The 21,377-nt window shown below is 40.8% G+C and overlaps 3 protein-coding genes across 3 annotated transcripts; 1 reads left to right on the top strand and 2 right to left on the bottom strand.

Annotated features, from left to right (window-relative positions):
* Nucleotides 1–1,785: 1,785 nt before the first annotated feature.
* On the bottom strand, nt 1,786–12,186 carry LOC5567537 (mitochondrial import inner membrane translocase subunit TIM50-C). The gene is made up of 3 exons (XM_001657482.2): nt 11,870–12,186; nt 11,608–11,803; nt 1,786–2,859 (listed from the first exon to the last, which is right to left on the bottom strand). Exons 1-3 carry the CDS (start codon nt 12,075–12,077, stop codon nt 2,010–2,012), a joined length of 1,254 nt encoding a protein of 417 aa, XP_001657532.1. The 5' UTR covers nt 12,078–12,186; the 3' UTR covers nt 1,786–2,009.
* Nucleotides 4,982–5,934, bottom strand: LOC110677940 (THAP domain-containing protein 8-like). Its single transcript, XM_021849983.1, has 3 exons — nt 5,608–5,934; nt 5,290–5,551; nt 4,982–5,228 (listed from the first exon to the last, which is right to left on the bottom strand). The coding sequence occupies exons 1-3, from the start codon at nt 5,674–5,676 to the stop codon at nt 5,161–5,163; spliced, it is 399 nt and encodes a 132-aa protein (XP_021705675.1). The 5' UTR covers nt 5,677–5,934; the 3' UTR covers nt 4,982–5,160.
* A 2,840-nt stretch (nt 12,187–15,026) lies between the features above and the next one.
* LOC5567536 (golgin subfamily A member 4) lies at nt 15,027–17,588 on the top strand. The gene is made up of 2 exons (XM_001657481.2): nt 15,027–15,990; nt 16,150–17,588. Exons 1-2 carry the CDS (start codon nt 15,179–15,181, stop codon nt 17,489–17,491), a joined length of 2,154 nt encoding a protein of 717 aa, XP_001657531.1. The 5' UTR covers nt 15,027–15,178; the 3' UTR covers nt 17,492–17,588.
* Nucleotides 17,589–21,377: the final 3,789 nt, after the last annotated feature.

Genomic DNA, 21,377 nt, shown 5'->3' with positions numbered 1-21,377 from the left:
ACACTTGGGGGGACAATTCTCACAATTTTTTTTCTCACATCGAAATATCTTCCGGGTGGCATAGCACCACTATTCTCACCTGCCAAATTCCACTTGCCCCGCGGTACTTTATTCGACAATAATTTCAAAACAATTTGTCTCTATTAATTTGATAGCCCTACACAGAAACTGTCTTCAGCTCACCAAAATACCATTAAGCCGTAAAAATTGGCACCAAGTCGGTGTTGAGAGATATGTTTCGTATTTCCTCGCATGTTGGCAGATTCTTGTGATATTTTTCAAAGGTGCAAGCGCGATATCTCGTTCAACTTCGAGTCCCGATCCTGTTTTGTTTTGATTGATGAACGTCATGACAATCAAGGCCTTTTTAAAGCATTAACAGTCGTTGTGTACGGCTTATTGGTACAGGGCTTAGAAGCATTAAAATAAAGCGTTATATACTCATATACGGCCAATTTCGAAGTGTCCAATCGCTTCCGATTACTGTATTGACGGTAATGTCTTTAAGCGCGTAGATCATATCAGCGATCTGAGCGTTGTTCTAGACGCAAAACTAACATTCAACCATCACACCATCACGTCAATCGTAATTAAAGTAACACGACAATTGGGCTTTATTACGAAAGTTTCTAGAGATTTTACTGATTCTCACTGCTTTAAAGCACTATATTGCGCTTTGGTACGACCAATTCTCGAAAACGCAGCTGTAGTGTGGTCTCCTTACCATCTCTCATGGATCATCAGGATTGAACGTGTTCAACGTAGGTTTAACCCAGGCCCATGACAACCATATATCGATACCAGGCCCATGGCACCGTTTAATCGCATTGCGCTCAGAGATCTACCCTGGAGAGACCCGCAAAATCTCCCGCCATATGGTGAACTTTGTCGGCTTCTAGGACTCGATACACTGCAACGACGTCGACAGCTCCTGCAAGCCACATTTAGCTAAGATTTTGACTAGCTTCAGAACTTCTGTCCCGCATTGAATTTCAAGCCATTGGTGGACAGCTGCGGTCCTTTTCTTCATTGATGAACAGATTTTCACCGAACATCGCATGGTTTTCATGAACCGCTCACCTCCTGTGTCCGAACATTCTCTTGTGGATAATTTATTTGACTTTTGAGAGAGGCCTAGCTTCTTCAGCAGAAGGCTGGAAAGATCAAGAATGCTGTATTGATAGTAATTAGGTTTTAATCTATAAGAAACTCATGAAGATGAATTAAATAATAATGAATGAGGGTCACAGTGCCTATAATCATTTGGAAATGTTTTATGAAGCTAGTAAGCTTTGAAAAGCCGTTGAATGGCTCATATATCGCTTATAACGGTGCTTGTAAGCTACCTGGGTTAATTTTTGACAATACCCTTTTTTTTACAAGCTTTTGAATATAAGAAAAACAAACTCCGTTCTTACATTAAAAATGTTTCAATGAAGAATATTCATTTGAAATTTTTACGAAGATAGATATTCTAATCAATATTACCCAGTACTACAGTACTAATGAAATGAGAAGAAAAAATCCTATCTCATCAGATTGCACGAATCAAGTTTTACCTCTTGATTAACAATTGATATCGTGTTTTTTTCACCGCACGCCACTTGTAGAATGAACCCAAAATTTGTCTAGAGGTGCCTATGCAAGGACATTTCCAAAATATTTAGAACAGTTTTCACTTGTGACCTCATTTTGGAAGAAGTAATTACACCTTCCTTGTAAAATATTTAGCTTTAGATACCAACTTATGTTGTTACATTTTTAAGGATTTCTTCAACAATTAAATGTCTTTGTATAACCTCCAGGCTCATCATATTATTTTTAGTCGTGAAACGTAAGCATGTAAGTTGACAGCATTTTCTTACCAATTACGACTTATTACAACACAATATGTTCGCTTCATAAAAGCGTTCCAAACGGAAACAACGGCATACAACTTTACGGGTAAAAATTGTAGAAAACGGAAAACAATCTAGCGCTATCAGCATGCCTTCTTTTGGATCCTTAACCTAGCGGGAGCTGCCCAAGAAGCTGGGTCTCCACTTTTGCACTGCCGGTGTCACCCGTTGCTTTTCCTCCTGTTCCTTTTCGGCTAGTTGCTCTGCCAGACGACGTTGATTCTCCCGGAACTGCGCCAGCGGATTTTCAAACTGCTTATAGTAGGTCATAACTTCGCGCACATCGTCCACCTCACTGTTGGCAATGGTCATCAGGAACGAGAGCAAATCGAGCAGCGTGGTATCGTCGTCGTTTCCGCTCCAGCGTGGAATATTGAAGGTATTCTCCGGGTGTAATTTGGTGGAGTTCGGATCCCAATCGATGACGATGACCTTGCGCAGATCTCGATTTAGGTTGTCCAAGTTTTTCACGTGATGTCCGTCGACAAAGTGGGTCGCATCCCGGACCAAGCGGTACATGATGTAACCGTGGGGATCGAGGGCATCCAGGATGGGGAACACGGTCATTCCCTGATCGGCAGTGTAGATGACAATCTCGAAATTACGTGCTAAAGATTCGAGAAATTTGTCGATTCCGGGACGTTTCTTGAAACGCCATCCAGTTTGGTAGGTCCAGTCCGGATGGACGAGCACGTCCTTCATTTCCAGGACCAGGGTGTACGGTGGTTGAATGTACGGATATTTTAGAGGATCGGGCAGAAGCTTTTCACGCGACGGTTCCTGAATCATCTTTTGGTAGTAGGTCATTGATTTCCACAGCCGTTTGAAGTATTGCTGCACGGTCGGCAACTGACTAAACTCATCTTCGATTATGTTGCCTTCCGGGTCCCGGTCAGGGGCTCCGAAAATGAACACCGTGTAAACGGAGAAGGCCGTCACCGAAACTCCGAAGAGGACGAATCTGAAATGTTTGAAATGATAATGTCAGAACTGGTGAGAATAAGCGTCTAAAATAAGAACATTAGAAACCTGAATAGGAATAAAAAGAGAGCAAACAGAGACCAAGAAATACTTCTAAGTTTCTAAAGAAGTTCACAAGACATCTCTCAGAGGGTATTTTCAAGAATTTCTTTAGGAATTTCTCGTGACATTACGCCAAGTGCTAATCTATGTATTTGAATGATTTTCTCCAAAAAAATCAACCGAATGTAATTCCTGTACTGACTAAAAACTTCCTACTGGTAATTAGTTCGAAGAGTTCTTCGAAGTTGATGCAGTTATTTTTATACAAATTTTCCTCCAAAATATTCGTTCAACCACATTTTTTTCCTAGGGAATGCATAACTTGAGAAAGGCTAAAAGAAATATTTAGCGAAACACCTCCAAAAAATCTCAGGACGAATACGTAAGAAATTTATTGGAGAATGTATTGAGTATTTTCTGAAGACATTCCTAGAGTCATCTTTGGCTTCAATCATCTTTTTTCAATCAAATTAAAGTGTCTATTATTCATGTAATCCTTGGAGAAATCTCTTGAGTAATGTAATAAGAAATCTCAGGGAAACTCCTCACATAATACGTAAAGAGATACGTGAAGGAATCCCAGGATGAACAATGCAGGGTTCCTAAGAGTAATTTAAATCTCTAGAGAAACATATGGAGTAATTCCTGACGAAAATGTTGAAATGGTTTCTTTCATAAATGTTTGTAGTAATGTATTTGGATTTTTTTTTTGTAGCGGTAGGGAGAATCTCAGCCGGATTTTCTGAACGCCCTGGAGAAATTTCATGAATAACTAGGGTTTCGTTCTACTTCGTCGTAAACGCTATTATTCGTCGTATCAAACCTTAAATGTTCCACTACGGCGGATATTCAAACTAACCTGCAACATAGATTCATTACCCAAGTGTAATTTTGTGAGAACTGTTATGATTCGTATAATTGTACACCAAAATGCAATAAAACTACTGTATTTCGGTAAATAACTTCAGTTCAATTATCCACTTTGCACTTTTTCACCGAAATCGCATGGACGAACACGATTTGAGAGAAATGCTTAGCGATCGACTGAGCCACACCACTTTTGCCACACAAGTTTCTTCCCGCCCCCGTGGGTGACTTACTTCGCCGGGCACTTATTTTCACTATGGAAAACCTTTGTACCAAGGTATCTAAAAGGGAGGTAATACGATGTGTCAAATTGGTTGATCCGCCATACTGGAAAACAATATGACACCTGGCCACTTTGTTTTCGCGAAATGAACCAGCATGCCATGAAATGAAATTCACTATTTCACCGACCACTTTGTTTTGTTTCGTACGTGTACTGAAATGTCATTAACAGCAGACCATGGAAAAGGCAAGAAATTTCGTTTGAATGGTTCTATGCTCTTAAATATGTATGAGTAATGATCCTGGGGTGCCTCAAATCGTAAGCATGTTTAGAACAAGACCACAAAATAGAAGACAACGAAATTGGATATATGACTAACGAACGGACCTTAGAATATCGAGGCGTTGGATTTGCAAAATTGTGCAGAGGTTGCGTATACTGAATCTTCCAAAGCAGCCTCAATTGAAACACTTGTATGAGTTCTACAGTTAATTTGTTTCAACATCGTGTCAAATGGTTTCACACAGTTGAAAATCGGAATTTTCGACACGAAAAAATGGAGTTTCTCCAAATCTATGCGTAGGAACTAAGTCGAGTAAGGTGCGCTTTGTAGTACACCAGCGAACTATGCCTGATATTATGTTTTCTTACCATTTGGAGCGTATTTTGAACTATTGCGAAAAAAAATAAAAAAAGGAAACAACGGGTTGATTCTTAAAGCATATGATAATTAATCATCTCGTATTTATGGGAATAACAAATAATAAGGACTAGAAACTATATCTTAATCTACAAACAAATCATAATAAAATTTACTTCAACTACGACTTATGCTACTTGGAGGATAGTTTTTTATACTTTCTTATTAAATAACTCCTATTAACGGGCTTTTTCTTCTTCTCGTTAATTTTCGAGCGTTTCGAGTTCTTTGAGCTACCATCATCTTCGTGTAATCGTTTTAACGTTCCAGTATCGGCAGTTGAGTTTATGGACAGTTATCCTTCTGCTCTTAGATTCTCAAACCGCATCCGTGCAATTGTTCTTATTTTGATGTAGGTTTTCGCCACCACTGCATCAAAATTTAAATACTCTGCTAAAACAGCTGCCACAAGATTTTCAACCACGCCTTTTTTGAAGTTGAACCCGGATTTACCTTGAAACTTTACAAAAACCGATTCCATCGCTCTTCCCATCGCTTGAAGTTCCTCTGATGGTGGCTGAATATGTTCGTTAATCAGTAAATATGTATCTTTTATTGATATAAATTATTTATCTCACCTTTTGGAAGCAATTGATGTCGCATTTTGGCTCCTATAGTTTCGTGCCGATAACGAAACCCTTCGTCGTAGCTGCTACTGGTGAAGTGACTCGAACAAATGGCCTGGTTCTGCTGTGGTGACCAACCATCATGTTGGCCACAGAACGTGACCCACGATTGGCGTCGCTCTCCATCTTTTGGAAATCGATGGAACACAATTCCACGGGTTTTTTTGTTCGCAATCGTATTCCCGCAATACTTCACTGCACAAAATGATGGCATCTGAAATTCAAAATAAATTTTACCTTTAGAAAATAACTAAACTTTATTCCACTTACCTTCACTATTGAGTCACACGCAACAATTTTCAATAACACAAACATCTCTATGGATACGCTAGGAACCATCGGTGGAGAAAAAACATAAACATATTGGCCAGCTCGCCGACTCACCAGCTGTCACTTTTCACCCCCTCGCAGCTGACCACACCTCGCACCCACTGACAGCTTAGATCATTGAACCTCCCTTCAATTATTCTTGCTTTGTACTTCTTCACTGAAGGATTTCATTCCAATGACACGCGGTAAAACTTCAATATATCACCAAATTTTACGAAATTTCCTCAACCGCCGCGTATAATTGAGAATGTAAACGAAGTTCAATCCGTCGTACTGAGAAAAAAAAAAGCTTGTGCGCATCAATGTGTGCGCGACGCTCGACGTAAAAATACGGCTCCTTTGATTGTATTGTTTTCGCTGTACTGTGAGCAAATACCATAATTGTACGGTCAAAAGGAATTGTGATCATATGTTTGGGCTGAATTTTGATGACGAACAATTTATTTTTAAAGGAAATTAGTATATTCCATCATGCTGAAGAAATGGAGGGAGATGCCCGTAGATCTATATATTCTAGTAAAACATCTGGAAACTGATTGCGACGGAGTTGAAAACGATACGACGGTTTGAGAATACGGTAAGATGCATTTTCTTTGCATTATTTCCAAAAAGAGATCAAGATTTGTCAAAATGTTATTGTACAATGCTAAAGCCGTTTTGAGAAATAATTGTTTGGGATCGGTTTGTATTAGCATCATTCACTGCAGTTCTTACTGATCAATGCTTAATACGATGGATACTAGCACATCACCCTACAGGGTTATTTTCTTCTTCAAACGCTAAAAGAATTCATGGATAAGACTTGATGTAATTTGTGAAGGGATCTTTGGAAGAACTCTTGCTGGAATGTAGGGCTGGTAGCGGCTAAGTGTATTAAAATAGGAGCTCCAGAGACCTCATGCCTGAAATAAAAAGATCGTAGAGACCGAAAAGAAAACAAAATAGGGACCAAAAAACACAAACGAAACAAAGAGATAGACGGCAAAATACATGTGTCCGAAACGTCAGATGTAAGCGAAAATCCATTTTTGAGTTTTATTTAAGACTGAAAGCCATCACCTCAAACAAAGAGATAGAGTTTATGCAAGGATTTATACGAAAAATCACACCGGCATTTAAATAAGCATATTTCTAAGAGAAGTTTTAGTTCCTTGTGACATTACGACTAGTATTGCTAGTGTTGTGTTAACAAAAACAATCAGAAATTAATTTTGGTGTACATATGTTCAAAGTTTCCTCCACATGTTATTCCGATGATTTTTTTGGAGTCTTTCCTGCATGCGGTGCTTTCAATAATTCAACCTGGATTTTTTCCATGGATTACCAATATTTTAAGAAAGTCTCAAGCCTTGTAGGAATTCATCCAGTGGTTTGGCTCAAAGGTTCTTCGCATGTTTTGAATAATCTCGGCGAGTCTAGTTGATATCTGATTGTTGTTTTTCGAATTCTGTGGCTGTGGGGAAGGGGGATATTTCTATGATTTTTGGGGCAACGATTGTAGTAAGGAAGAGCAGAACTTTAAAAAAAATTAATGTTCGGGTAGAAATTGATATTTGATGAGGAATTTCAGTTATAGTTTCCTCGAAGTATTTCGGCAAAAAATATGAGGGGGCTCTTTCAGGGATTATTCTGAACAGCCATCAATAAGGGAATGTCTATTGAAATTTCTCCACACATTCTATCCTAGTTTTTCCAAGGATCCATGAGTTATACTAGAGATTCCACCAGAAATTGTTCCTGGGATTCTACCAGGAATTTAATAAATAATTTCTCGGGAAATTTGTTCACCGATTCACCCAGAATTTCCTCCGGGGAAAATCTTTCAGACATACCATCATACCAGACATACCAGACATTCATCTAGACATTCTTCCAGAGATTCATTGCATCAAGTCCTCTACAAATGATTTAGGATTTCCTCCAGAATTCCTACAGAGATTATTGCAAAAATTGCTTCAGGAATCCCTGTAGGAGTTAGTTTCAAGGATTCCATAAAGAATTACATCACTAATTCTTTCAAACACTTTCCTAGAAGAAGAAATTTACTACCAGAAATTTTGCCCCAGGCGATTCACCAGGACTCTTTCCTTAGCTATTTCCAGGACTACCTCCTCAAATTACACCAGGAGTTCCATCACAAATTTTACCAGGAATTTCTTCAGCGATTCTTTTTAGTATTTTCACACAGATGCTTTCAATGTATCTTTCAAGAATTCCACTAAAAAATCTTCCAGAGATTTATTTAGAATTTTCTCCAGGAATCCCGAAACAGATTCTTTTAGGATTCTTTTTCTGCGATTCCTCCAAAGATTCTTCTAGAGATTGCTAAAGGGATCTCTCCCAAGAAATTACTACAGGAATTTCATTGAAAAATCTACCAGAATTTTCCACCACAAATTCCTCATATCAAAAATTTACCAGTGATTCTTTTAGTAATTTCGTTCCTCGACAGATTCCTCCAGAAATTCCTTCAGCGATTGATCCAAGCATTCTTCCAGAGATTGCTTCAGGGATTCATACACGATTTTCTGTAGAAATACCTCCAGCTACAGAAATACCTGCAGAGATTTATTCCTCAGTGATTCTACCCAGAGTTCCTTCAAGGACTCATCAAGGAATTCCTCCAGGGATTCTATCAAGATTTCCTTCAAGGGTTCCATTAGGAAGCCTTTAGGAATTCCTCAAGAAATACTGCAAAAGAATTCATCAAAACTTCCTCTACGGGATTCCACCAGAAATTCTTTCAAAGATTCCGCTTGTAATTTTTTGAGCGATTCCTCCGGGGATTTTTCTAGGGAATCTTCAATAAAATCTTACAAAATTTTCTCCAGTGTTTTCTTCAAAGATTCCTCCTGGTATGCTGAGGTTTCTTCAGAAATTACTTTAGGAAACTACCAGAAATTACTCGGAGGATTCCTTAGGGAATTTATCCATCAATCCCTCCAGTATTTATTGCAGGAATTTCTACAAGGAATCCACCAAGAATTACTTTAGAGAAACCTTTGGGAACTCTTTCAGGGGTTGCTTTAAAAGTTCTTCCAGAAATGTTTTTAGAAATTTCTCCAGGGAATTCTCTGTGAATTTCTCCAGCGATTTCTGTAGTGATTCCTCCAAAGATTTCTGAAGAAACTGCTCCATTCATATTTCAAGAAATTTTCCCAGAGAATCTTCCAGGAATTCAACCTGAAGGCATTCAGGGAAATGTTTGGTTTAATCCTTTGTTTTATTGTAGAACTTTAGGCGAAACTCTCGTAGATTTTGCTTATGAAAATTCTAGCGAAACTGGTGATATTCCCAGCGTTTACCCTAGAAGAACTCTTTATGAAATTCCTTAAAAAGCTTCTCTCGCGAAAAATTACAGGTGAAGTCCCTGAAGGAATTACTGGTGGGATTTTAATAGGAAATTGTGGTCAAATTCCATAGGAAATTCGATATGGGATCATTGAAATTCATCTTGGCGGAACCCACGGAGTAACCTCTGGTAGGATTCACAGAGAAATCTTGAAGGAATTCCTGTATTTTTATACTGGTTGATTCGCAAATTACAGGTCACATTCTGATAAGAAATTTCTGGTGAAATTCTTATAAGAAATTTCAGTAGAAATTTCTGATAAAATCGCTGGAGGAATTCCTGATAACCCTCGAGAATCCTTGGAAAAATTTAAAGGAGATTAATTAAGGATTGTCCTTAATTCCTTAAGGAATATCGGAAGGCATTCCTTGATTGATTCCTGGAGAAATCCCCTTAGGGATTCCGGGAAGACTTTCTAGAAGAGTTGCTTGATGAATCTCTTGATGAATTTCCTAGAAAAATCCCTGGAAGATAATTCGGGTAGAATGACTTAATCAATTCTGGGAAAAACCGTAATAAATAGCCTGATGGAACCCAGAATAACCCTAGAGGGATTCCTGAAGGAACTTTAAAAAGAATTCCTGACAGAACTTTTGATGGAATCCCAGAAGACGTTCATGATGGAATTACAGGAGGATTTTATAACGAAATCTTAGAAGTTTTCCTAATGGAATTCGTGAAAGAACTTCTGATGGAATCCCAGCAGAAATTCCTAAAGAAATCAATTGAAGTTCTTCTAGGGATTTCACTGGAAAAACTTCCTGTAGCCAGGTAGAATCTCTAAATGAACTCCCAATGGAAACCCTGGAGAAACTCCTGATAAATTCCTTAGAAGAACTCCTGAATCCCTGGAACTCCTGATGTAATCCCTAGAAAGCCTTCTGATGTAATCCCTAGAGGAATTTTTAATGAACTCTCAGAAGGAACTCCTGACGGGATCCCTATAGCAACTCTTGATGAAATCCCTGGAGGGATTTCTGATATGAATGGTGACACTTCTAATAAAATCTCAAGAAAAAATCTTTATGGAATTCCTTGAGAAACCCCTGATACAATCTCTAGAGGAATTCTAGGTGCAATCTCCAAAGGAACTCTTGATAGAATCCATAAAAAAACTTCTGAAAGAACCACTGTATGAATTCCAAGTGAAATTTCTGAAGGAATACCTGATGGAATCCCAACAAGAATTCCTGTTGAAAGATGCAGGGGAACTCCTGATGGAATCTCCACAGAAAGTTTTGGTAGAATTCATGTAGACATTACAGGTGAAATAACTAAAGAAAATGCTAATGAAATCCCTAAAAGAACTCTTCATGAAATCTCCAGAAGAACTCCTAATGTAATCCCCAGAAAAATCTCCTGATATTATCTCTAGAACTTCTTATGTAATCTCTAGAGGAGTTCCAGGTGGAATATTTGAAGAAACATCTGATATAATCTCTAGAGGAACTCCTGATGGAATCTCTATAGGAGCTCCTGTTGAAATTTCCGAAGAAATTAATGATGATTCCTGAAGGAATTCCTGCTGGAATCCCTGGAGGAAATCCTTATGCAATCCCTAAAAGAAATCCTGATGGAATTCCTCAGGGAACTCCTGATGTAATCTCTGGAGGAACTCCTGATACTATGTCTGCAGGAATGCCAGGTGGAATCTCTGAAGGAACTCTTGATGGATTCCTTAGAGGAACTCCTCATGTGAGCCACGGAGGAACTCTAGGTGGATTCTCTGATTTAACTCATGATGGAATCCCGGGAGAAACTTCTGATAGAATTGCTAGAGGATTTACTAATGGAGTTCTTAAATGAGTTCCAGGTGCAATCTCTGGAGGAACTCCTAATGGAATCTCTGGAGGAATTGCAGATGGAATCCCTAGAAGAACTCTTGATGGAATTTATAGTAGAACTCCCGACCTAGAGGGACTCCGGATAAAAACACTGAAAGAACTCCTGAACGAATCCTTCGTGGAATTCATGATTGAATTTTTAGAAGTACTTCCGATGGAATGCCAGGACGAACTCGTGTTTGATTCCGTAGAATAACTCCTGAACCCTAGAGGAACTATACTGATGGAATACTTGGAGGGAAGTTCCTGGTGGAATCTCTGAATAAATTCTCTCAATAACTTCTAATGGAAGTTTCTGAAGTTCTCCTAAAGGAATCGCTGGAAGAACTTTTCAAGGGATCCGTAAAGAAACTCCTGACGGCATCCCTTGAGCCACTGCTGTAGGAATCCCATGAGGAATTCCAGGTGAACTGCAGCTTTACCAGGAGAAATTCCTGAAAGAAGGAATTCGTAAAATCGCTGGAGGTATTCCTTATTGAACTTTTGATGGATTCACAGGTAGAACTGCTGGTGGATTTGCGAAAGAAATAGGTTAAAGTTTGTGGGAAATCGCAAGAGCGCACATTTACTAGACTATAGCGACGACGCTGCGTAATCGTTGTGCAAATATTTAGCACGAATTCCTTAAAGAATTTCCAAGGTAATGTCTAAGGGATTCTCTCTGGAATATTGTTGAAGCTTCTCTTCGAATTTCAATCCCTGAATAACCTATGGAATCGTCTCGGTTGTCCATCCCAAACTTACCCAAACTTCATCCGCTTCCAGGACGATTCCTTTTCCTTTTTGGCTTCCTCCTCTTCCTTGCGCTTCTGTTCCTGGGCCTGTTCTGCCTGATCATTTTCGACGGCAGTTTGCGGGAACAGTTTCGATAGGAGCTGAGGGGCTGCATTGGCTTGAGCACTATTCGGCTTGGTATCGTTTACACTTTTCGAACATGATGCTGAAATTGAAGGTATGAGTCTTTGAGAACACCAAAAACACGATTGGATTACACAATCCCATTTACCTGTCTGTGTCAAATGCAGGAAACGTTGGCTGGCGGGAATTCCGCAGGCGAACGATTCCTTCGGTGGTTGACTCTGCCGGAGCCACAGAAGTTGCGAGTTCTGATTGAAGGAATAGCGGCGCACGAAAGTTGCCGCTGCCTGCGAACAAACCTGAGAATTGTGCCCTTTGACTAGACGGGATAACTGCAGGAGGTTTCTGTGTAACATTTTCAGCCTAATTCGATGGAAATTTATCGCACAATGTTTTTTTGCGTTCGCGATTTACACAACTTTGAGGGCCATCTGCTCTCGCAAGACGATAATTTTTTGACGTTTCTCTGAACTCGGCGTTTTTTTTGCTCTCGCCCGCCGCTCTGTCGCGGCCAGTGGGCGGGCAAATGGGCGAGATTGTACTAAAAGGACCAAGTAATGATTTCTTCCACTTTTAAAAGCGAGGTTTACACGGAGAGATCAGACTACCAAAAATTTAAATTCTTTACATGAGCCTATGCATGCAATAAAACGTTTGACTTTTACTGTGCGCGCTGTTTTCAAGTTGCCTGTGAGCATCAACACACGGCGCACAGTAAAAGTCAAAAGAACAAAAGAATTTATGGTACGTACAGAGGCTCATTACACGGCGAAATTCTCTCTCTTTCGCTCTTCAACAAAACTTGAAAACAATGGTGCCAGTACCAGTACCTGTGCCAGTACTAGCACTGTTGTTTTTAGTTTTCCCGAAGAAGGGAAAGAGAACTATTTTCTGATGACGTCACCGTGCAATGGGCAATAGATCGTTTACAGGGAGCCACAAATCAATCCAACTTTGACTTCTTTTGACTCAATTCGGCAGTTCCGTATGATAACCTAAATTGGGTCCTAAAATGTTTGATAAAATCTTGTTTTTATTCAACAACACGAAAGAGCATGTTACTTCAACTACTTTAGCAATTTTTCCCGCTCAAATAACGGCTATATCATGTTTAAACATTAATTTTAAAATTGGGTCCATAAATGAACCTTGACACTTGAGATCATGTTTGACGTTCACTTAGTCGACAAAAACACCACAGGGGTTTAAGTTTTAACACTGGGGTTGTTCCTATCTGACATTTCGGAAGGGACACGGAAAACAAAATTCACCCAAAATTTGAGTTTAAGCCAAGGGGTGTGACAAAATCTAAAAAAACATAAAAAAATGTTTTTCGGACTTAAACCAACGGAAAACATTGGAAAATTGAGTAAACATGTGTTTTTGGCCTAAACTTAAGCGTTTGGCACTAAAATCGGGACAGGGCTTTAGGACCCCATTAGGCTTAAAATGACAAATAGCTTTCAGTAGGTAGCTTTCATTTAAGGCCGCACGGGACGTCATTATAATCATCCTATCCATTTTAAGAAGCAGATCTCAAGTACCACTCCTTATATGGATGTGAAAAATTTATCACTATATTCTATATATGTGGTGCACAATCGATTAAATTTTCAGCTTCATCGGTTCACTAAAACTCGAGATTTGCTTCGGCAAAGTTTTGATGATAATTGTTAGAGTGAGACAAAAGATAGGGAAAATAACACGGTCTCCCGTGTCCCCTTAACAACAGCGAAAAATTCAAATCAGTGCCGAACAATTTCAACTCAGCGTAAGTTTCCGAAGTCTTTGTAATGGGTTAAAACAACTTAAATTTAGGTCAACTTGAAAGAACCCGAATTTGGCTTATAAGCCATTTTATGAGACGTTTCGAATCATATGGTTTCCGTTTGTTTACCAGCTTTGAAAGTTTCTGGCGGGCCGATTTATTTACGTTTCTTCTAGCGCTACATTTGGAAGGAGCTTATTCAACAATGGCGCTGGTGGCATTGCAACAAAGTTTTCAATTTTCGCATGTAAAATTGAAATCGGTAGGCAGGGAAGATAGTTTTTATCTACAGGTAACATAAAACATGTAAACCGGGTAGAAACATGCGCTGAATGAGACGGGAACGTCATCACCAACAAAAATGTGACCAGCGCCATTCAGATATCATGCTAGTTTTTGAACAACAACAATGAGCGGCCCGCCAGAAAACGTCACTTAAACGTCTCGTAAAATGGCTTATTCCACGGACATTCAACGCTAGATCGATGCGTCTCTCTGTTTTTGAGAACATAGCGAGAGAAGCAAAACAACCCAAGCGTGGGCAAACACTAAATGCACACGCAAACAAATTTTGTTGTATAATCTACCGAATCCATAGTAACAACACCAACGATTTTCAACCGACTACAAAATTCTGTTAAGTTTACAATAATCTAGTAAAAATCACTGAGCAGTGTAGTAAATGTGACTATGCCCATAGTAGCCTCGACTACAAAGCATTGTATTTCAATCCGTGACACCCACCGTACAACGCAGTATGGTGAAAAGTACAATGCCAAACTTGTCAAATCTAGAATATATTTAGTCATAAATACTACAACTCTGGTTAAATAAACTGAATATATTTTCTTGTTGACTATATTATGGTAGAGTTAACAGATTAATGTAGTCGGTTGAAAATCGTTGGTGCAGTTCTTAATAGCTGTGTTCAATGACTTTGATCGAACTTGCTCGGGGTTGGTTGTACTAGCTCGTATTTTTTGTCAACAAATAACTGTCAAAGCTACTTCGAGCAACTCCAAGCTGCTTTCTCAATGAACGCTCTTTTTACTCTTTTGACTAATTTACCGGAATTCCACGTGAAAAAAAAATTCGCGCACTTAACAATCCGTATCGCTTCGGAATTTTGCTTTTTTTTCTGAATGTTTACGTTTTTAAACGTCAAAAACACGAGCTACTGCGAGCTGGTTGAACTAGCTCGGACTCTAGCTTCCAACCTGTTTCGAGCGACTCGGAGTTGGTTGGACTCGGCTCAATGAACACAAACCCGAGCGACTCGAAGTAGGTTGGAGTGGCTCAATGAACACCAAAAGCTGGCTCGCAAGTGGTTGCAACCAAGTTCGAGCAGCTCGTTGAACACAGCTAATTTTACCATGGATTCAGTAGTTTCTACAATAAAATTCATTTCAGTGCAGTGTACTCAAATTTGAAGAACTAAATTTTTGGGTAGTCTGATTTCTCTTTCGCTTCACAGCCTAAAATGACCAAGTAATGATGGCGTTACGCTTTTTGACACAATCATTGATGACGGTTCGCAACGACGATGACCGTTGTTAGTAAACTTCGTTTGTTTTGGTTGTGGCGACGCTTTTATCTTCAAAAATTTAAGTTTTCATAATTTTCAAAAGCGTTCACTTCTAAAAAATAGTTTTTCTTCATACCAATGACCTGCTCAAGTATGAAAATGTGATGAGTGATTCCGACGACACGGATGTTCTGTTGCTTATTCCACCGGATTTCTTCAACATCGGAACCACTTCCGCTAGCACCCCAGCTTCACTCCCTGCCGAATTCAATTTCCGTTACCAGCATGAATATCGGCCCTCGTCGGATCACCTTAGCGCTCTCAACGAATCCCTAGGATTGAATTCTTACAAAAGTTCCATCCCCACAATGAGTGGACTTCGCAGCGCTTTTGGCACCACCGGAAATTACGGATTCCAAACGGAGGGCGGTGGCTATCTTTACTACTCAACACCCATCAAGGGCCATCTCGGCGGAACCGATCAAAACCCTCCTCAACCGAACAGTCAATTTATGTTGAACGAGATCGATCAATTCCTGCAGGTGGGAAATAAGCCCAGCAATCAATCGCTTCTGCCTTTGGAGGCACCTTCCAAAAGTCCGGAGAATTCACTCATCGACCTCAACAGCATATCCGTTCACGATTATCCCTCGCTAACGGCCAGCGACTTCAACGGATTCAGTAGCAAAACGGCCGTTCCGCAGAAGCCTCCCCGCAAAGAGATGCAGGCCTCGACCAGATCCTCTATAAGTACAAGACCACCGTTGCTCAGTTTAAACGAAATTTGGAACAACAATGCCACCGGACAGGAAAGTTCCAAACTGCAGGAAGAACGCCTCAGGAGGCAACACTGCGAACGGAATATCCAAGCACTGCAGGCGAAGCTGCTCGAGTACGAGCAGAAGATTGCCGTCGCCGTGGATGTGGACAAGGAAAAGGAAGCCATCATTGGGCGGCTGGAAGAGGATGTCGTTCGGTGAGTACCTCTTTTGCTATTTCGTAGTATCACACCCATCACGGGCGTATTATAGAGCTCAATGTACATTGGGTCTTTATTACAAGGGAGCATTCTGCAAACAAACGCCCCGAGAAGGTGACTCAGGGAGTGTGCTAATGCTTTTTCATACTATTCCAGGCAAAATCGTCAATTACACGACCTTGAGCTGAAACACACCGAGAGTCAGGAGAAACTGCTCCAAGAGAACGTGGAAATCAAAAATAAAAACCTCTTCCTGGAAAAGGAACTTTCCGAAACGATTGCCGTAGTGCGTAAGCTGCAAGATAAAAACGAAGCGCTTGAATCCAAAGTTGAAAGTCTCACCTCTGCAAACCGGGACGTCACCGATGTGCACAAAAACCAACTCCGCGACCTGGAAATCCGGCTAGCCAATAGTAAAGATGCCGAACGAAGCCTGAAGGATCAACTGGGAAAGCTCCGAAAGCAAAGCGATCAGCTAAAAGACGAACTGGAAGCGGAACGGAAGAAATCCGAGGATGCGAATAAATTGCGAGGAGACTTCGCTTCGCTCAAGGTGAAGACTGATAATCTAAGCAAAAAGTTTAGCGATATCAACGCCCAAAACGAATCCCTCAAGGAGCAAATTAAAGATCTCAAAGCTCAAGTGGATTCGCACCTGGAGGAGAAGAAGAAGCTCATAAAAGAGCTCGATGTGCAACGGCTTTCGCTCAAAAAATACTACCAAGCTCAGCTAGAAGATGTTGTGGCCGACAAGCTGAAGGAATTTCAAAAACAGCTGACCTCCGTTGAGGAACAACTAAAGTCCGAAGCGAAAAGAAAGGAGCGCCTTATCGCCGAAAGAGCCATCAAGCAGATAGAGCTGATCAATCAAACCAACGAACAGGAGATCAAACTTCTCAATGAGAAGTGCAACGAACAAGAATCGCTCTACCGTTTGCAACTCACCAACTCCTCGAAAACAATTCACGAATTGCAGGAAAAGTTAGAATCCTACCAGAACCGAAGGGCGGACATCGCCGAACAGCTCCACTCCATCATGGAGACGCAATGGCAGAAAGCCCTAGAAGTACTAACCTCCCCTGCCACAGCCACCGATAGTAACGAAGAACCGCAAATGCTAAACCGTTTCAACAGGCTGTCCGTGGATCACATCGACAAGGACCAACTGGACGGCGTACGTGTGCTGAAAGGGATGGCCGATAAGGAGTCCTGCTACCAGAGTACGCCAGTTAGCAGTAAGCCGACTGGAATGGCTGTGCGGAATTCCACATTGCCACGCGATCTCCTGCACAACTACATCGAGCTTCTGCTGGAGAAGTCTCCCAGTGACCTGAAGGGCTTGGAGGGAGTGCTGGCAAGTGGCAAGAAGGAACCGAGAGATAAGTCTGTTGCACATTCGAATCTAGGGAAGATGACCAACAATGCAATGTCCACTTCGGTGTCTAGCTTGAATCAACTTAGTCGAACGCTGGGGAAAACGCCTAGACCTTGGAAGTGATATTTGTGTGTGTTAGATTTAAAGTATTTTTTATCGTACTTTGTATACAGTTTTGTTTGTAAATGCACAAAATATAAAACACATATTTTTATAAACTTCTTAAAATGTTTTTATTTATTTGGTTAAGTTATCTTGATTATTCACTCCATATCTGAGCACCAAGCCGCCATCGGCATACATCGTAAGAATTCCAATTATATGTCACTGATCGCTACTTACTTATTTTGGCTTTACATCAATCATCTTGATAAAGCCTCGCCAACAATATTTCGTCAATTCACTCGGTTCATGGCCGCTCCTCTCCATCCTCGACTGTGACTCACGCTCTTCAGGTCCTGGTCTACCTGGTCAATCCACCTAGCTCGCTGCGCCCCACGCCTTCTTGTTCCGATCGGATTCGTAGCGAACACCATCTTTACAGGATTGTTGTTCGGCATTCTTGCAACATGCCCTGCCCAGCGTATCCTTCCAGCTTAAGCTACCTTCACGATACTGGGTTCGCCGTAGAGCTGAGCGAGCTCGGGGTTCATCCTTCGCCGCCACACGCCGTTCTCCTGCACGCCGCCGAAGATCGTCCTTAGCACTCGGCGTTCGAAAACCCCAAGAGCTTGCAAGTCCTCTTCGAGCATAGTCCACGTCTCATGCCCATAGAGGACTACCGGTCTTTTATGATCGTTTTATATATCGTGCATTTGGTGCGGGTGTGAATCTTTCTTGACCGCGGTTTCTTCTGGAGCCCATAGTAGGCACGACTTCCGCTGATGATGCGCATTCGTATTTCCCGACTAATATTGTTGTCAGCCGTCAACAAGGATCCGAGGTAGACGAACTCGTCCAACGCCTCGAAGGTATCCCTGTCTATCGTAACACTGCTTCCTAGGCGGGTCCTGTCGCGCTCCCTGTTCCACCAACCAGCATTTACTTTGCTTTCGACGCATTCATCATTAGCCCGACTCTTGTTGCTTCGCGTTTAAGGCGGGTGAACAAATCTGCCACCGTTTCAAATTTTCTCCCAATAATATCCATGTGGTCCGCGAAGCAAACAAATTGTCCGGATCTCGTGAAAATAGTGCCTCGACTGTTAAGTCCGACTCTCCGCATGACACCTTTAAGCGCAATATTGAACAACAGGCACGAAAGTCCGTCGCCCTGTCGTAGTCCCCGCCGAGACTCGAACAAACTGGAATGTTCGCCCAAGATCTTCACGCAGTTTTGCACACCGTCCATCGTTGCTCTGATCAATCTTGTGAGCTTCCCGGGAAAGCCGTTCTCATCCATGATTTTCCATAGCTCTACGCGGTCGATACTATCGTATGCCGCCTTGAAATCGATGAACAAATGGTGCGTAGGGACCTGGTACTCACGGCATTTCTGGAGGATTTGCCGCACGGAAAAGATCTGGTCCGTTGTCGAGCGGCCGTCGATGAAACCTGCTTGATAACTTCCCACGAACTCGTTTGCTATAGGTGATAGACGACGGAAGAGAATCTGGGATAGCACTTTCTAGGCGGCGTTTAGGATAGTGATTGCACGATAATTTTCACTTTCCAGTTTGTCGCCCTTTTTGTAGATAGGGCATATAACGCCTTGCTTCCACTCCTCCGGTAGCTATTCCGTTTCCCAGATTCTGACTATCAGTCGAGCGGCCAACCTGTCCGGGCCGATCTCGATGAGTTCGGCTCCGATACCTTCCTTGCCAGCGGCCTTGTTGTTCTTGAGCTGTTGAATGGCATCCTTAACTTCCCCCATCGTGGGAACTGGTTGGATTCCACTCTCCGCTGTGCTGACGTAGCCATCGCCATCGCTGTCCTGACCTTCTATGCCTGTGTTCTCTGCGCCATTCAAGTGTTCATGGTAGTGTTGCTTCAACCTTTAAATCACCGTCAAGATGCTCCCATCCTTATCCCGGCACATTTCAGCTTGCGGCACGAAGCTTCTGATAGAACAATAGAAATATTAGTAGTAGAACGCTAATGGCGCTGTTCTCACAAAACTTAATTAGTTTATTATCACCTTTAACTGTATCTTTTCATTGTTTATTCGATGCCATGTTGTAGTGGAGGGTTTTCAAGCATAATTCTTCATTCCGACGTAACTGCAAAAATAAACAAATCGAGATTTGCTTTGCATGGGCTTGACAAACGCATAATCTACATATTGAGTCCAAAAAAGTAATCCTAAAACATTTTTTTGATTTTTTGAAATAAATTTCAATTCTGCCCTATGTGCACTTTACTCAGTGTTTTTCATTTGGCTACATACACCCTACCATTGCAAAGCGACTCAACTGTCAACATTTTTCATGCTAGCACATACACCGTACATATGCTCATAGCAATGCGACCTATATGCAGAATCAAAACATAAAATTTTAATCAGCAGATACGTCATACTGTTTTTGAATTACTAAACATGTTGGAAATCGAGAGATTCGGATTTTCACAGCTGCAGTAAGCTGACGGGTCGGCAAACTGATGTGGAACATCATCAGTATTCGGTTTTAGACAAATTTCTCACCAAATTTTTCACAAGAACTGTTCTCCATTTACTTTTGTTACTCACGGCTCCGTCCGGTGATCCTGTTAGTCGAGTTGAAATTGGAAACATTCAATATTCGTTGTAGTTGAACGTAGAAACTGACGAATAGAACAAACTTTATTATGTTTTATGGGAATTTGCAAACCGGTGTATGTGCAACTTCAAAACAATACTGGTGTATATCTGTGCACTTTTTTCAAAACGGCGAAATTGACATCGATGACAAAATGAGAAATCGTTGATTGAAATTTCCGCACAAGAAATCAATTCTTTATTTCTTATCCATACTATTTTCAATACGCATTTATTTTAATCATATTGATCATCAATTGACCTTTCATTTCAACAATAATCACATTAAACTACCATCATTTTGCCACACTAATTGAAGAAAAATATCGCCCAGCCCTTTTCGAAACATCGCTCTAATTGCGCCCTTCAGAATATTCGTCCTTCGTCAAATCATAATCCTGGTTGCGCCCAATGGCTGCGTCCAATTGGAAAATCATCTGTCAGTTTCGCCAGTTTGTTTATCCTTTTTGTTTTCTCCTACACCAATTACGCCGTTTTGCATCGAGCATAAAATTATGTTTCGAACGTTTTTATGTATTTTTTTCCGCGAACAATGTAGCTTCTTTCCGCGTGTGAGTGCAAAATAGTGAATTGTTGAGAATTGGAAGCAACAAAATAAAATTTCGCTACATGGAGGAGGCGAAAATATGACCGGGAAGCAGGTGAACCCGTGAATGCTTCTCAAACATAGGTGGCAAAAAGTGATTTAGTGGCCAATTGATAGACGGGATGCTGCAAACAGCAGCTCCGAGGAAGAGAAGGGACATCAATTGGTAAGTCTAAAAAATATATCTTAAAATTATACGTGTACCTGTACATAAAAAGCATATAAAGACTAGAAGCCCAACAATCCATACAGGTTTCAGATTAGCCCTTTTGCCACCATTTATTTGGTACGGGAAAATGGGCCAAATTACACGCTGACATTAAACAACTCAAATTTTAAATACGCCTTTTTGTTTTTTATGTTTTATTCAAAGTAGAATTGAATTAAATCAAAATTTCATGACATTTCCAATAACATCGATGCCAACTGGCACCAATCCCGCTTTAAACATGATTTTGTATATTTTGTCAATTTCGCCCTTATGAAAAAAGTGCACAGATATGACGTGACGCATGTGATAAATGAACTGTCAAACCGACGCATCAAGCAAGGTGTATGTATCAAGCAAGGTATGATATCGACGAATCATCATGGTGTATGTGAGCAGCACAAAGCAAAAGGGTTTATTCGATAATTTCACCAGTTTTTCAATCTAATTCAAAACAAATC

The sequence above is a fragment of the Aedes aegypti genome, chromosome 3, assembly GCF_002204515.2.
Source record: "Aedes aegypti strain LVP_AGWG chromosome 3, AaegL5.0 Primary Assembly, whole genome shotgun sequence".
NCBI classification, from domain to species: domain Eukaryota; kingdom Metazoa; phylum Arthropoda; class Insecta; order Diptera; family Culicidae; genus Aedes; species Aedes aegypti.
This window is presented reverse-complemented; position numbering and strand designations above follow the sequence as displayed.

What these genes read in the sequence shown, in the direction of transcription:
- LOC5567537 (XM_001657482.2), bottom strand. Translation starts at nt 12,077, where the DNA reads ATGTTACACAGAAACCTCCTGCAGTTATCCCGTCTAGTCAAAGGGCAC. An exon ending in CCTGCATTTGACACAGACAG is followed by an intron (nt 11,804 to 11,869) that starts GTAAATGGGATT and finishes CTTCAATTTCAG; the next exon opens with CATCATGTTCGAAAAGTGTA. An exon ending in TGGAAGCGGATGAAGTTTGG is followed by an intron (nt 2,860 to 11,607) that starts GTAAGTTTGGGA and finishes CAAACATTTCAG; the next exon opens with ATTCGTCCTCTTCGGAGTTT.
- LOC5567536 (XM_001657481.2), top strand. Translation starts at nt 15,179, where the DNA reads ATGAGTGATTCCGACGACACGGATGTTCTGTTGCTTATTCCACCGGAT. An exon ending in CTGGAAGAGGATGTCGTTCG is followed by an intron (nt 15,991 to 16,149) that starts GTGAGTACCTCT and finishes ATACTATTCCAG; the next exon opens with GCAAAATCGTCAATTACACG.
- LOC110677940 (XM_021849983.1), bottom strand. Translation starts at nt 5,676, where the DNA reads ATGGTTCCTAGCGTATCCATAGAGATGTTTGTGTTATTGAAAATTGTT. An exon ending in CGTGTGACTCAATAGTGAAG is followed by an intron (nt 5,552 to 5,607) that starts GTAAGTGGAATA and finishes TTTGAATTTCAG; the next exon opens with ATGCCATCATTTTGTGCAGT. An exon ending in ACATCAATTGCTTCCAAAAG is followed by an intron (nt 5,229 to 5,289) that starts GTGAGATAAATA and finishes GAACATATTCAG; the next exon opens with CCACCATCAGAGGAACTTCA.